General features: G+C 39.6%; 1 protein-coding gene across 1 annotated transcript in view; it reads left to right on the plus strand.

Annotated features, from left to right (window-relative positions):
• Positions 1–12,915, plus strand: part of LOC124257298 — an 88,733-nt gene extending 75,818 nt beyond the window's left edge. Inside the window, exons 9-20 of the mRNA XM_046691311.1 lie at positions 748–843; positions 2,949–3,065; positions 4,182–4,295; positions 5,414–5,518; positions 6,380–6,448; positions 7,963–8,052; positions 8,657–8,725; positions 10,381–10,509; positions 10,661–10,780; positions 10,942–11,043; positions 11,765–11,845; positions 12,365–12,915. Coding sequence (XP_046547267.1) covers positions 748–843; positions 2,949–3,065; positions 4,182–4,295; positions 5,414–5,518; positions 6,380–6,448; positions 7,963–8,052; positions 8,657–8,725; positions 10,381–10,509; positions 10,661–10,780; positions 10,942–11,043; positions 11,765–11,845; positions 12,365–12,787 — 1,515 coding nt within the window. The 3' untranslated portion in view covers positions 12,788–12,915. The remainder of the gene's footprint in view (positions 1–747; positions 844–2,948; positions 3,066–4,181; positions 4,296–5,413; positions 5,519–6,379; positions 6,449–7,962; positions 8,053–8,656; positions 8,726–10,380; positions 10,510–10,660; positions 10,781–10,941; positions 11,044–11,764; positions 11,846–12,364) is intronic.
• Positions 12,916–14,260: the final 1,345 nt, after the last annotated feature.

Raw genomic sequence — 14,260 nt, forward strand, 5'->3', positions numbered from 1 at the left:
AAACACCATAGTGTCGAACTTGAAGGTACCTATGTAAATACTTCCAGTGTTCACGAATGGTGTTTCAAAGTAACAGGACATTGGGTCCTGTAAGTTTCAGATGTCTGTCTGACCCATTCAAAATTCACAGGACCCATAGAGTAAAATTAAAACACACTTTTCATATTTAACATTTCTTATAACTGGCATTGAAATTTTTAACAAACATAATAAGATTTATAAAGGGCAAACAAGTGTCACTTCTCACATATAACAACTTCAGTGAAAGTCATTGTGAAATATACAGTCTGACACTGGGGCCGACGGGTTCTAGACTTCTATCGGACCGATGGCGGATCTGCCGGATTTGTCAGAGGGTCAGACGCTATTCGTGAACACTGACTTCAAGATAACCAAGGTTCAACACAACCACAAAATGATGAATAAAGCAGGACTGACTGACTGACTGAGTTTGGTTTTACGCCGCTTTTAGCAATATTCCAGCAACATCACGGCGGGGAACACCAGAAATGGGCTTCACACATTGTACCCATGTGGGGATTCGAACCCGGGTCTTCGGCGTGACGAGCCAACGCTTTAACCATTAGGGTACCCCACCGCCCGAATAAAGCAGGAACACAAAGGGTCCAAGCTTTTCCTTTGAGACAACCATAAACTTCGACAGATCAAATTTCCACACAATGGTGTTTGACTGTACCTGAAATGTAAAGTTGGATTAAACCCAACTCACTCACTGACTCTATGCAGGAGTTTGCCCATGGGGTGCTGGCTGGGGACACTCTGACGGTGAAGAAGCTGCTGTCTACCAGGAAAAAACACATCAACCTTAACTTCAGAAACATGGTGAGTGTCATGACCTTAATCACTGGTTAAACATTTCTAAGAAGTAAACTGTCCGAAATCAGACAGATTAGCAATCATATCACATTGGAATTACAATACATAAAATCATGTATGTGTATGCTAAATCAGGTCTTTTCATTGTGGTTGGACTGTTAGTAAATATTATAAATGATTATTCTCATTACAAGACTAATTCTAATCACGGCGGTAACTCCAGTATAGTCTTAGAGACATGGTTCTCTAATATGTTTAAGTAGCTCTAAAGCTCCTGTAAGCTCCTTGATGACAATCTTGTTTTCATGCTGTAACTTTCAAAATGATGCAAAGATGAATGTTGTATAGCTCTCACTGTGCTAACTGTGGCATTAGAATTGTAGGTGAATTTTTCTGTCCCAGGACGTGAAATTACGGGACATATTTCTTTGTTTCATCAGTACTGGACAGGTTTGAATACACTATGTTCCTTGATCACCTGTGAAAATGTGTGTCATCCATGCAGTATAATATATATTAGTTGCCTGTTTTAACCAACCAAATCTAGCCACAGACTGGTTCAACCAAGACCAACCACCAAGTCCAATGAGCATTGAGATGACACTGGGAATATTTATTGTACATAGAGAATACTCCATGAGGTCTCATTACATACGAATTATACGAAACGAGTGTCCTTGCTATGGTATCTGACCGAGCGAAAACCATAGGAAGGTCACAAGTTTTATATAATTCGTATGTTATGAGACCGAGTGTGGTATTTTATTTATTACCCACATCTTACATGCATTAAATTGACAAAATAGCGTATTTTTTGTTATTGTTATGGTTTCAAACCGAAACCGGTTTCATAAAGAAGTTGTGGAAGAATTTTGTTCTGTAGTCACTTTTGCATGACGTCACACTGTATTGACGTGACTATGCCATTCTCGTCTGTCCCTTTGGTAACTGACTTCACGATGCATGTCAGTTGTCATCGCCTCGTACAGCCTCCTACAGTAAACTACTCCGTAGCACCCCATTTCTTAGTTTGCAGTTGCTTCACTTGGCTAACATCAGTGGTGGAAACATTGCTTTTATGTTTTTCGACGCATATGTAATGTCTCAGTTGGACTCACAGTAAACAGCGATACTGCAATGTTCACAATGTTTACTTTACCACAATGCATATAAGTTGTAGAATGAATGAATTCACGTGTTTGTTATGAATGAACAAGCAGTTCCGTCCAATCAAATCGTTAGAATCTCAGGTCAAGTCATTACGACACAGGTCAACGCGATACGACACTCGTGTGACGTACGAGATTAATATGCAACTACCCATACGTTGACCACGTGGGTAAAAAACATGATCTGTCCACATTGCTTCAATATCAGACAACAGAAGTGTTTGCACAAGCCCATTTCTGGTGTCCCCTGCGATGATATAGCTGGAATATTGATAAAAGCGGCGTAAAACTAAACTCACTCACTCACTGTACTTAGCCTCAGTGAGTGAGTGAGTTTAGTTTTACGCTGCACTCAGCAATACTCCAGCTATATAGAGGCGTTCTAAATAATCAAGTCTGGACCAGACAATCTCAGTGATCAACAGCATGAGCATCGATCTACACAATTAAGAACCGATGACATGTGTCAACCAAGTCAGCGAGCCTGACCACCCGATCCCATTAGTCGCCTCTTACAACAAGCATGGGTTACTGAAGATCAATTCTAACCCAGACCATCAGGGGTCACTTGACCTCAGTAAATTACCTGACTTAAAATAGACAGTATTACACTGCAAGCAGCTGTGTGTATACTTAGGTGATGAAGGAACACAGTGTATACAAGCCATGAAGCATTGACAATGGCTGCGTTCTTTTGATTCTCAAAGTGCCTATTGTAGAAGTCATTTCACAGCTATTTAAATTTTCATTACCAAATTGAGTGGCAAAGTGTTTTGTAGCTTTTGAATGATAAATAATTCATAGACCTTTTAAGAAATATTGATTTATGGTGCAGTTGTTGAAGATATTTTGAATAGGTTTATGTGTTTAGGTTAGAGCAGTGAAGTGTGAATGTATAATGGTGATGATCGATGTCATGCTGACATGCTCTGTGTAACCCAGGGCGACCGTGGTGCCACACCCCTTCTCTATGCACTGGTCCAGGGCCACAGCGACATGGTGCAAGTCTTGCAGGACCACGGAGCTCGGGTCGACCTCGGCATGCGAGGCGATGAGGAGGTCAGTGTCTGTATTGTTAATAATATAATAATAATAATAATAGTCCACTTTTATAGCCATTCCAGGATGAATATCTTGCTCAAAGTGTTATTATATTTACCCTGGATAACCCAAGCTGTGAGGCACTAGAAGGTTATTAGTCACCTAACTTATCCCACCGGGTACCCATTTCTGCTGGGTGAACAGAGGCAATTTTGAACAAACTCACTTGCCTAAGGTGAGACCATATGTGTGCTTCATTGTGGGGCAGGACTGACGTTGTAGAAACTCTCAGGAGTCAAGCTGCCACACGGTCACCCATCCAAGGACTTTCCGTGCTCGACGTTGCTTAACTTCAACTGATTTGTTACCTGTGTTCAATGCACAGGAGCACACACCACCACACCTATGTGTATAGTCTCTGTGAGGATGATGGGTTACCCAGTGGTCAATGCTCATCCACTCACTCACTCACTCACTCACTCACTCACTCACTCACTCACTCACTCACTCACTCACTCACTCACTCACTCACTCACTCACTCACTCACTCACACACTCACTCACACTCCCTTCGTCCGCCCGGAGAGCGGAAGGTCGTGGGTTCCATCCCCGACCGCGTCATACCAAAAGACGTTAAAATATGGTACTTGTTGGTCCCTGCCTGGCTCTCGGCATTAATGGGTACAACAAGGACTGGTCGGCTCGGAGTCAGTATAATGTGTCTGAGTGGGGTATTCATGCTTCACTGCGGCATGGTATCTCAGTGGGCTAGCACTATAAAACTAGCTTCAGTCTGGGCTAGTACAAGCAGCCGCACATACACATACACACGCATGCACGTCGTCATATGAGCGAAATATTCTCAAGCACGACGATAAACCAAATTTCACCTCACCTCACCTCACTCACTCACTCATACACCACTTGCAAAACTTCCTGAATTGGAATGGCACTGTTAAACTTATGATAAGTAAAATGTTGATATTAATGTTTTAAGTTGACATCAACAAAAGAGATATTCTTCTCATAATCAATAAAACTCAGACAGCTTTAATACTATGTTATAGATTATTGTTTGCCTGATCATGTCATCTTTGTCGTTATATCAATATTATTAATGCCATTCTCTTGTAGACGGACATTCCACTGTACTTTGCTGCCTTGGGTTGTGACCCTCCGATCTCACCCAGCCTGTTGATACAGATCTTACCAACAGGACCCATCAATATAGACAATCTCTTCTATAAAGTAGGTTGTAATGTGGAATTTGTGGTCATCACTATCATCAGTGGCCAATAGAGTGAAATGTATTGCCACTATAACTGCTAAGAATGTCAGAAAATTTCTCCTCCAATCACTGAAAATATTTCCAAATTCTGTACATCAGATAGATGTATATTGCAGACAATAACAATCATGCTGATTAAATCAAAACTCATTTTAAAAAAAACAGAATCTCTATGGTAGCCATACAGTGAGGTCAACAGTTTCTTTGGCATACTGTGAACAACATGTATATCCAAAGTGACCAATAAACTACTACACATAGAAAGACTATATTTCAACAGCCCTGGAGTTTGTTTGCCATGTTTTATTGTAATCAGTGCTTTACTACAGAGATGCCAACCCTTACGCTTTGGGCATAATTATTACGATTTTGACCATTAAATTACGCCATTACACTTAATCTGTGAAAATTACGCTTTTCTACTCGTTTTGCGAAAATCAATAAAGTGGATAAACTTTCACAGGGAAATTTTTTCGTAACACACTGGTGCAGGGGTTCAGAAATGGCCTTACACCGATAGGAATCACTTACTCTTAGCATCGCTCTCATTTCAATTAACATGTAAGGAATTTAAGTATTTTGTGTCACCTGACCAACAATTTTCAATGTATGGAACTTCATAATGATTGGTCACGTGTATTTCTGTCTAGAATCTTTCCTATTCATGTGAATAAACCTTTTTAAAAGTAATTTTTATAAAGTTATCATCTTTCACTAAGTAAGTGTTTCAAGTATTACACTTTTAGGTCCAAATTACACTTTTTGACCTCCAGTATTACACTTAGGCCCAAAATAGGGTTGGCATCTCTGTTTACTATGTCACTCTACACTATGTTTTTGTCATTTGCTTAGTAAGGAGAAAATGTTTTCAAAGCTTGAGGATATGGGTACTCACAATAATTTCATAACATATTTCAGGCTGAAAGTTGGCAAACACAGTTATTTCGTGACACATTACTTGCATAATTTACAGTAATGGGCTGAAGACAGTTATTTCACAATCTTTACGATGAAAGAGTGAACGGTGAATATCTCTGTAAACTGTATGAGAAAATAAAAGACTGGCTTCTTGTTTCAGGGCAAGAACGTGTTGTTCCACTGTATCGACATGGACGTGCGGCCGGAGGTTGTCGAAGGCATTCTCATGAAGGGCTCAGCGTACCTCGTCACACAGAGGATCAAGGTCAGTCAGACACACCTTACATACAACTAGTGTCAAAAGGGGGCAGTACAAAGTTCTGATCCTCAGTGGTTAGAGTGAGTGAGTGAGTTTAATTTTACGCCGCTTTTAGCAATATTCCAGCAATATCACGGCAGGAGACACCAGAAATGGGCTTTACACATTGTACCCACGTGGGGAATCAAACCTGTGTGACAAGCGAAAGCTTTTACCAGTAGGCCACCCCACCATCCCTCAGTGGTTAGAACAGCTGTCTTTTGCATTGTATAAGAGGATCTGATTGTTTGTGTGTAATAGTACATCATAGCTGCTCATAATATCAGTGAGTGAGTGAGTTAAGATTTAAAGTCACATCGGCAATATTTCAGCCATATCGTGACTATCATAATATCAACCACTGGTTGGCCTGTCCCAGATCGCCATGATATAACTGAAATATTCCTGGCTTAAGTGTTCAACAACAGTCTCTCATTCATTATTCTCTAATTCTATGATAATAATGGCAGGATCAGGGGCAGGAGTGGCCCAGTTGTCTGTGGCAAATTTGCCTCCATTTGGCACATCATCAACTTTGGTAATTGTTTCATTCATTTCAATTTCTAGGTTTGACACTCTCTCACTCACTCACTCACTCACTCACTCACTTGCTTGTGGTTTCACAAAGAAGATGGTTGGCAGACACCTAAGACAGCTTTCTGTGTAAATCTGCAAGCCAGAAATCTCTGGTCATGTGTATGAATCCTCAGTTTTATCTTACTGGTTGGTGACTTCAAAGATTTGCACCAATTTGGGATCTCCTCAACTTTTCAAATCAGCATTAACCCCCACTCACTCATGTCATACCTAATCGATGTATACTTGCAGGACAACATCACACCAAGACAATACGCCTACCAGATGTCCTGTGACGCCATTGCAGAGGTCATGGATAAGGTTGGTTTGTGTTTAATGGGGATTGAACACTGGATATTCTGCAGGGGCTTTGGTTTCTATGAATGAATGAATGACTTTATTGCAGTAGAGGGGCCACAGGCCCATTATACAGTGCATTTACAAAAGATAATAAATGTTGATTGGAGCCGCACAGTCGGCAGGTGGTATTATAATAATCATGGTTGAGTTGATGACAGAAACGATTTACGATTTTTCATTGCAAGGAATACATATTTCCCTAGACATTCAATGTACATACATTATCTGATGTTAAAAGTGAATATAGCTTATGTTCTGATGGAAATTGCCAATAATATCTTGGTAATAATGATTGTCTTAATTCGTTATAAAATGGGCACTGTAGAACAAAATGTAATTCTGTTTCTACAGCTGGAACAGTACATAGCGGACATAGGCGTTCCTCTCTCTTTAACCCCAGTTTCCACCCCATTTCAATCATTAAGCAGTGGTTAGAACATCTAAGAAAACAAAGTGCAGAGCGATAGATTTTCACTGATATACTAGATAGATAACTTTCTAAAACCACAGCAGATTTAACTGACCGTGATATAGATAATTTAGAGCACTGATTTAAACTTTCGAACCACCGCTGGTTATCAATATCAGCACACCTCTGCTTGAACGATTGAAGAAAGGAAGGGATACTGTTTACCCGTTGATCGGTCCACACCGACCCAAATCCATATTCAAAGAGGAGAGTTTTAACTCGAAAAGCCCAACAATCTTTGGTTTCTATGGAGGAAAGTATATTGAAATAGATATGTTTCAGACTGTTGAACAAATATATTTGCAAGTCTTCTCACATTAACTTTGGTAGGATATGTAGCACCACAGTAGAAAGTATGTAGAACTGCATCATGTAAATATGTCCTTGTGACTACAGTGGAAACCTGATATGTAAAATTTCAAGGGACTCGCCAAAATTGTTTACTTGTCAGGTATTTTACTTATCCAAACTTATAAAAACCTGTAAATGACAACCACAGCATGTATATGTATGCATATGTAACAATGAACAACTTATCAGGGCTGGCAGTGTACTGTCAACTGCTTGACGCCAGCGAGCTGTAAGTAGGATGTTTGTTTGACTGGAGACTGACACGACTGCCCCTCATATCGGATTATGTGGTGATCGCTAATTTAGTTATCCAGTCTCTTTTGTTAAGTAATTAACTTCCATGGACCGTGAGAAGACGTTTACTTAAGCGGTATTGTTTACTTATCCGAGTTTAGTTAACCGGACTCTAATAGTGATAATTAATGAAGAAATTTGCCGGGACCAAAGAAAAGTGTTTACTTATCAGGTCTGTTTAGTTAAGCGGTCTTTACTTAGGCGGTTTCCACTGTATGTGCAATATTCCAGCAATATCGCGGCGGGGACTTGTGACTATGGGAAACCAGGATGTGGATGGAACAACTGTTTGATAAAGTCTCAGTATTTACGGTATTTATAGACATTTTGTACCCTAAGGAACACTTTCCTCAATTTTCAGCTTGTTCTGCGATGGATATTTCATGAAAACGGTCCCAACAGGAAGATCCTGGCTCTCCATGGTTACGAATACCTGCCCATGGCTGTGAAGGTGGGTCACTAATTCTGTTGCTGGTGGTATGTTGCCATATGTATGCTATATTGAGATATACAACTATGAATGTGTATAGTATGTATATGTGTGTGCACCCCTGTGTATATGTATGCAATACTGTTTTTATGTCATATATAACCTTGCAAAACATCACTGAAGCTATATACATATATATTTGGATGTTGTCCTCTTTGCCATATGTATTTTATGTGAGACTTGAAATGGAATATATAAAAAAATACATTAAAAAAATTCTGTTGCTGGTGAAATATTTGGCATTCTGAATTGGTGTCTTGAGATAATAATAATAATAATAAGAGTACTTTTATAGCGCCTCATCCACATCACCCAGGGACATGCTCTAAGCGCATAACATATATACAGGATAATACAACTATGAAGTGTCTCAGTAACTGGCTGATTGCATGTCGGTGCACCCCCTTGATATCGATTGTTACGGTTGTTGTGTCTGGTCTAGACTTGATTATCTACAGGCCATTATATACCTGGATTATATCTGAGTGTGGCATAATGCAACACACAAACTGTACTTGCCATGTCTGTAGAAGTTACTGAAGTATTTGTTTTTATTCCCTTTCAGGATCTTTCCCATACAGAATCAGAAGAATCCCCTGGCGACAGCTTCTTCAGAATACTTCCAATATACCAGGTGGGACCACAATGCAATAGATGTTTCCTCAACACTCGTGAAAATCCGTTTTAGAATTGGTCTAACCCATGCTTGTTATAAGAGGCGACTAACGGGATCGGGTGGTCAGACTCATTGACTTGGCTGAGACACGTCATTGTATCCCAATTACATGGATAGATGATCATGCTGTTGATCACTGGATTGTCTGGTCCAGACTCGATTATTTACAGACCGCTGTATTAAAGCTGGAAAATTGCTGAGTGTTGCAACAAACCAACCAACAAACCAACCAATCCTCAAAAACACTTTTGCACGTCCGAGTCCAGTGTTTTTTCTCAGAGTCAGTCTATACTCTACAGTATCACAGCAGCTAGCTGGTATCACAGCAGCTGCTGGAGTAAACATCAGTTTCCCTGGCTAGAATGCTCCATTTTTCTATAAGGTGTGTCACATCGAGGTGAATTATGTTTATGTCAAACATCCTTGTTACGAATTGACAGATGTAATGAACAGTTTTTGATCCTGACTACTTGCTGCATAATTTAGTCAAAATGCGTATATAGAGGATACTAAACGACCTTCCGTGGAATACCATTTTTATTAAATGAGTTTATGATTTGGTTAAGCGAGTTTGATGCTAAGTCTTTCACGAATTTAATAAAAATGGTATTTGTCGGAAGCAATTTAGTATTCTGTTTATTACTCTCCAACATAAACTGATAGAAACTGCCTACGTAGTGTGATGACTCTCAGCTTTCCTCGAGTCAAGCAAGGTCTAATACCATTGTGACAGAGGTATTAGCATTGTGATGTCATAACTGTATACCTTTATGACGTCATACGTCTAGCGGTATTACACTAGTGCAGAGCTCCAGATAAGATTTAGCTCATGTGGGTACTGTACCCACTGTATTTGTTTGGAGTGGGTATTATGAATGTTGAGTGGGTATTTCATTTTCCATTACCCACTGCTTTCAAATATGTGCGTATTTCAGTCATTTTACTCACCTAAGTATTATGTCATTGAGTAAGTTTACTAAGCAGGTATGTTCTGCCTTATGTCATACCTAATCAAAACCAACTTAAATATAATGGAAATGATTTCATAAAAAATCACTCATCCTATACTGACAGTACAACACTTGTCCTATACTAACAGTACAACTTGATAGCAATCGATGTCTTTTTCATAACGCAAGCGATTTTTATAAGTATATTCCGTGCGGATTTGTTTTAAACTTTTATGCATCTAACATTTTAAATCGTGGTGAGTGCACTTAAGAATTATTTTCAATGCGTGGTGGAAATTTTCTATGCATATTTTACCCGGATACGCAGCTTATCTGGGCCTCTGCTAGTGTATAGAAATTACACTGCAGTATCATCCACAGGCGAGTAATAAAATGAATACATGACATGTTTCATGGATAACAACCTCTTTTTATTCTTTATACAATGTTTCAGAGCTAATTCTTGCTCCTTTATCTGAAACATATAAAGAAATATAAAGAGTTATTATCCATAAAACATGTCATGTATTCATGTTCATCCAACTTCTAAATGCCTTTCAAGAACTGTATATAATGAACTTCGAAGATAACAAACTAATATTGTTGGTTCCTTTGAGTTGTGTCAGGCTTGGCTCTCATCTGCAACTTCTGTCTCCTCCACAGCACCGGATTGTACAGTTCCATGAGTCGGTGGAGGACTGTGACGTGGACGCTGTTCGCATGTTGATGTACTTCTCATCACCAGACTACAACCCCGAGTTTGAGTGCTGCCTAGCAGACTCACGCACACATGTAAGTTCCCCAGCACTGGGTCATTTTGCTAAATATCTATTCCTATTCTTCAACCCATAGACATTTAGACACAAACTGAACTGTGGGTTTGTTCATATCATACATTGAAATCTTTCACCCTTCTCCTGTCGATGTGTTGCCATGGTTACAGGGTGAGGGACAACCTCCGCTCCACAAGGCTGTACTGCGAGGCTGCTACGAGATAGTGGAATTACTAGCAGAAACACTAGTATATGAGAAGAAGACAAGACTGGACTCCATTAGAGATCAGGTTAGACAATACTTTTTATGTTTCCCGTTTTTACCAGCAGTATTAGATCATATGTAAAAAGTAAAATGTGGTTGAGTTTCAAGAAAACTGAATCTATTTTTATGATGATTTCTTTTTCACACATTCGCTTTCCTGAAAACTAATGGTCGTGTTTCATGCAGTCTTTCAGAACAGCTCTACACTATGCATACGCCATGGAGAATGGCAAGGAACTGGTGGACTTGCTGCTGGACTACGGAGCGTCAGAGTTCACCATGGACAAGGTAGCGTGTTGCAGGGACACCCAGTGGGGTGTTATGATTCACCAACCTATATATGTCGATACATACCGAGATACTAATAGCATGATATGAACATACCATGATTCTTACTTTGCATCTTATTGTGTGAACTTGCAAGTGTTTAGCCCTGTAGTATATACTTAGCAGTGCTGTTTTTATCCCCCTCAACGATGCGTTTTGCGGGGGGGTATTAAATTGGACTCCATCCGTCCGTCCATCCGTGCACATTTGTCTTTTCCAGAGCAGAACTCTAAAACCGTTCAATATTTTTGAAGACTTTCTCCTTTCACGTCGTACACTAAATTTGCCCATCGCTGTCTTGGCAGCCTGTATGCGATGCAATAAGGTTGGACCCGCGGTACGACCAGCAAGGCCCTTTTTTTGGGCATTGAAATGGCATAGATAGATCTGGTGGTGTACTGGTGCCTTTTGGTAGTTTTGGAATTCTGAATAAAATATTTTTGGCATTTCCATGGCAACAAGTTCGACAAAAATGACTGAAAAGATTGGTGATAGTGCTCCTTTCTGGAGCAGAACTTTTATCCCTACATCCACTGTATCGCAGGAACCTTTCAATACTCTCCTTCCACTTTTCTATATACACACCTAAATATTTGACATAATCATAACTCGTAGACATAATCATGAAGAGTATTTTGCCATTGCGGGGGATATTGATGACTTTGTCTTCTTGTTTTCATAGGAAGGACGGTCTCCCTTGGCCTTCAAAGATCGCCGAGGTCAGCATCTCATGGAAGCTTTGTTGGACTACCAGTTACTCCAGGTTAGTTTGTGTGCTCTGTAATGTCGAACACCGTTAAAGATTAAGGTTACGTTTCGCTTCTTTAGTCTTCAGCAATCATATTGCCTGTCAGAATGTCTTCAGCAATCATTGCGCGTCAGAATGTGTGGTCAGACTCACAAACTGTAATTGCATGTCAATGTTTGCAGTGATGCTTATTATGTTATTTACTGGATTGTCAGGACCTGACTTAATTACTGACCAACAGCTGTCATATAGCTGGAATATATCGGACAGCTGTGTTAAATAACAAACAAAAATGGAATTGTACTTGTTGATCCTTGGATGGAATGAAATTGTCAGTGTGAAATTACATTCTGAATCACATGGTTTATTTGTGTTTTTTAATCTGAGAGGAATTGTTTCACTGCAATAGGACCTGTTATAATGTTACGACCTGTTGTAACTCTATGTTTATCATAGGGTTATGAATGTAAGCTTTGAGGATCGGGACCCAGTACTGTTCATATTGGCTTTAAACTCAACCACTCTTTCCTGCAGGATTTTACTACTCCAGAACCGGACCCATTTGCAGTTTCAATGCCGATCCCCATCATCGGCTACCTCCTCAACTGTACGCACACCCATCACCGCCCTGGCCAGCTCACCCACAAGCTCGCTGCACTTCCAAGTTCCACCACTCCACGCCGACGCTCACTTCCTGATGCAAAGATCAACAAGGTGATCAGCAAGTCGGCCACAATAGCCTCTCACATCGCCAGTCTGCCCGATACCGTGAAAGCCAAGCTGGCCACGAGAGCCTACAACAAGTGTTCCGCACTGCCCAGAGAGTACAACCCTCTGCCCACTGATGACTTCGACAGGTACGACTTTGAAGAGGAGGGATTCGAGACAGGGGGTGAAAATGATGACTTGCTTCATGAAAGAGAAATCAAGAAGTCCTCCTCTTGTGTTATTCAGTGATAATTGGGTGCATGAGTACTGGGCCAAGGGCATTCCTTTATTTTTGTTTCACAGAATTTCTTGGTAAAATACATGTGAAATGTGTTGGTTTAAGTCAGTACATTTTATCATTGACTTTGACTGAAGTTTAAAAAAGAAAATGAGGTATGTTTAAAAACCATATTATTCTGTAAAAGTCAGGATAATTTAGTAGGGACTTGAAGAAAATAACTTGGTCTGGCCTATACATTAATATTTGGTAACCATGGTGACAGTAATGATGTGCCTGCTGACTTATATTTTTGTTTATCATCAGGACTATATCCACCATGTTCTTCCATCATGCATGAATCTATCTCTTAGCTATATAGTACTGACAAGTCTATATAAGCAGGGATGAGAATTTTCCGCGGATTTGATTACACTGAGGTCATTCTTGTGAATCATATAAATCTGAGGGAAAGAGCCTCGGCTCATTATCCACTTTTTTCACTTATACCCATTCTTATCCCGGTATATTTGTAAGCCAATTAAAAATATTGATTTATAACACACTGTAAAACAGATGGGAGTGTATTCTGCAATATGATTTGTTGAAAACATTGTCAAATTTTGTTCAAATTCTGTTTCCGGACATAGTAAGCTAAAACAAATTCCTGAAACGGTTACTGTGCATCTTCTGCTTGAAGGCCAAGTGAACCAAACTCCATACATGAACATAATGTGAACCCTACCATTGCCTCATCATTAAAGCACTGTTCAGAGCAGTCAGACCAGGCCAGGGCACCTGTTCCACATCCATGCCAATATTTTCACAGGCGTATGTTTCCAAGGTTGATGGAAGAACATAGTGTATAGACATTCATAAAGTATTGTTGTTGACTGTGATTAAGGATTAGCTCAACTTTGTTCCAAATATATATTGAAATCTGAGTTTTGACACAGAAAAAAATAATTAAAAATCAAACTGGAATAGGTAAGGACAAACTTTATGGATGAACAAGTTCTTTATTCGGATGATGCAACGTTTCGATACAGATTATGCCTATCCTTTCGATACTTCCTTGACAATGATACAAGAATCTGTATCGAAACGTCGCATCTTCCCAATAAAGAAGTTGTTCATCCATAAAATTTGTTCTTATCTGATTCACCAACTTCTAAACATGCCACTCAAAGAAGTCAAAGTGGAATAGTTTGCATGAAAGATTCTATTGGAACGGTGTTCCTAAAACATTTTACTTATTCCACAGGAAGCCTACGTATTGAGTGAAAATTATTCCTGCTTATATACTATAAGTAAAACAGTTTGTTTAGCAGTACATATACCAACATATTGGTTGGTAAACACCAATATCATCTGAAAACCTCTGATTTTTGTACATATATACACAATGTATCGCAATGTATTCAACACCTAGCTGTGTTCCCATTTACACCTACCATCAGATTTATCTGACGTTATTTTTACACATGAGTCACTATGTGAGGTGC

Source organism: Haliotis rubra, unplaced genomic scaffold (assembly GCF_003918875.1).
Source record: "Haliotis rubra isolate DU_JTF1 unplaced genomic scaffold, ASM391887v1 Scf656, whole genome shotgun sequence".
Lineage (NCBI taxonomy): Eukaryota > Metazoa > Mollusca > Gastropoda > Lepetellida > Haliotidae > Haliotis > Haliotis rubra.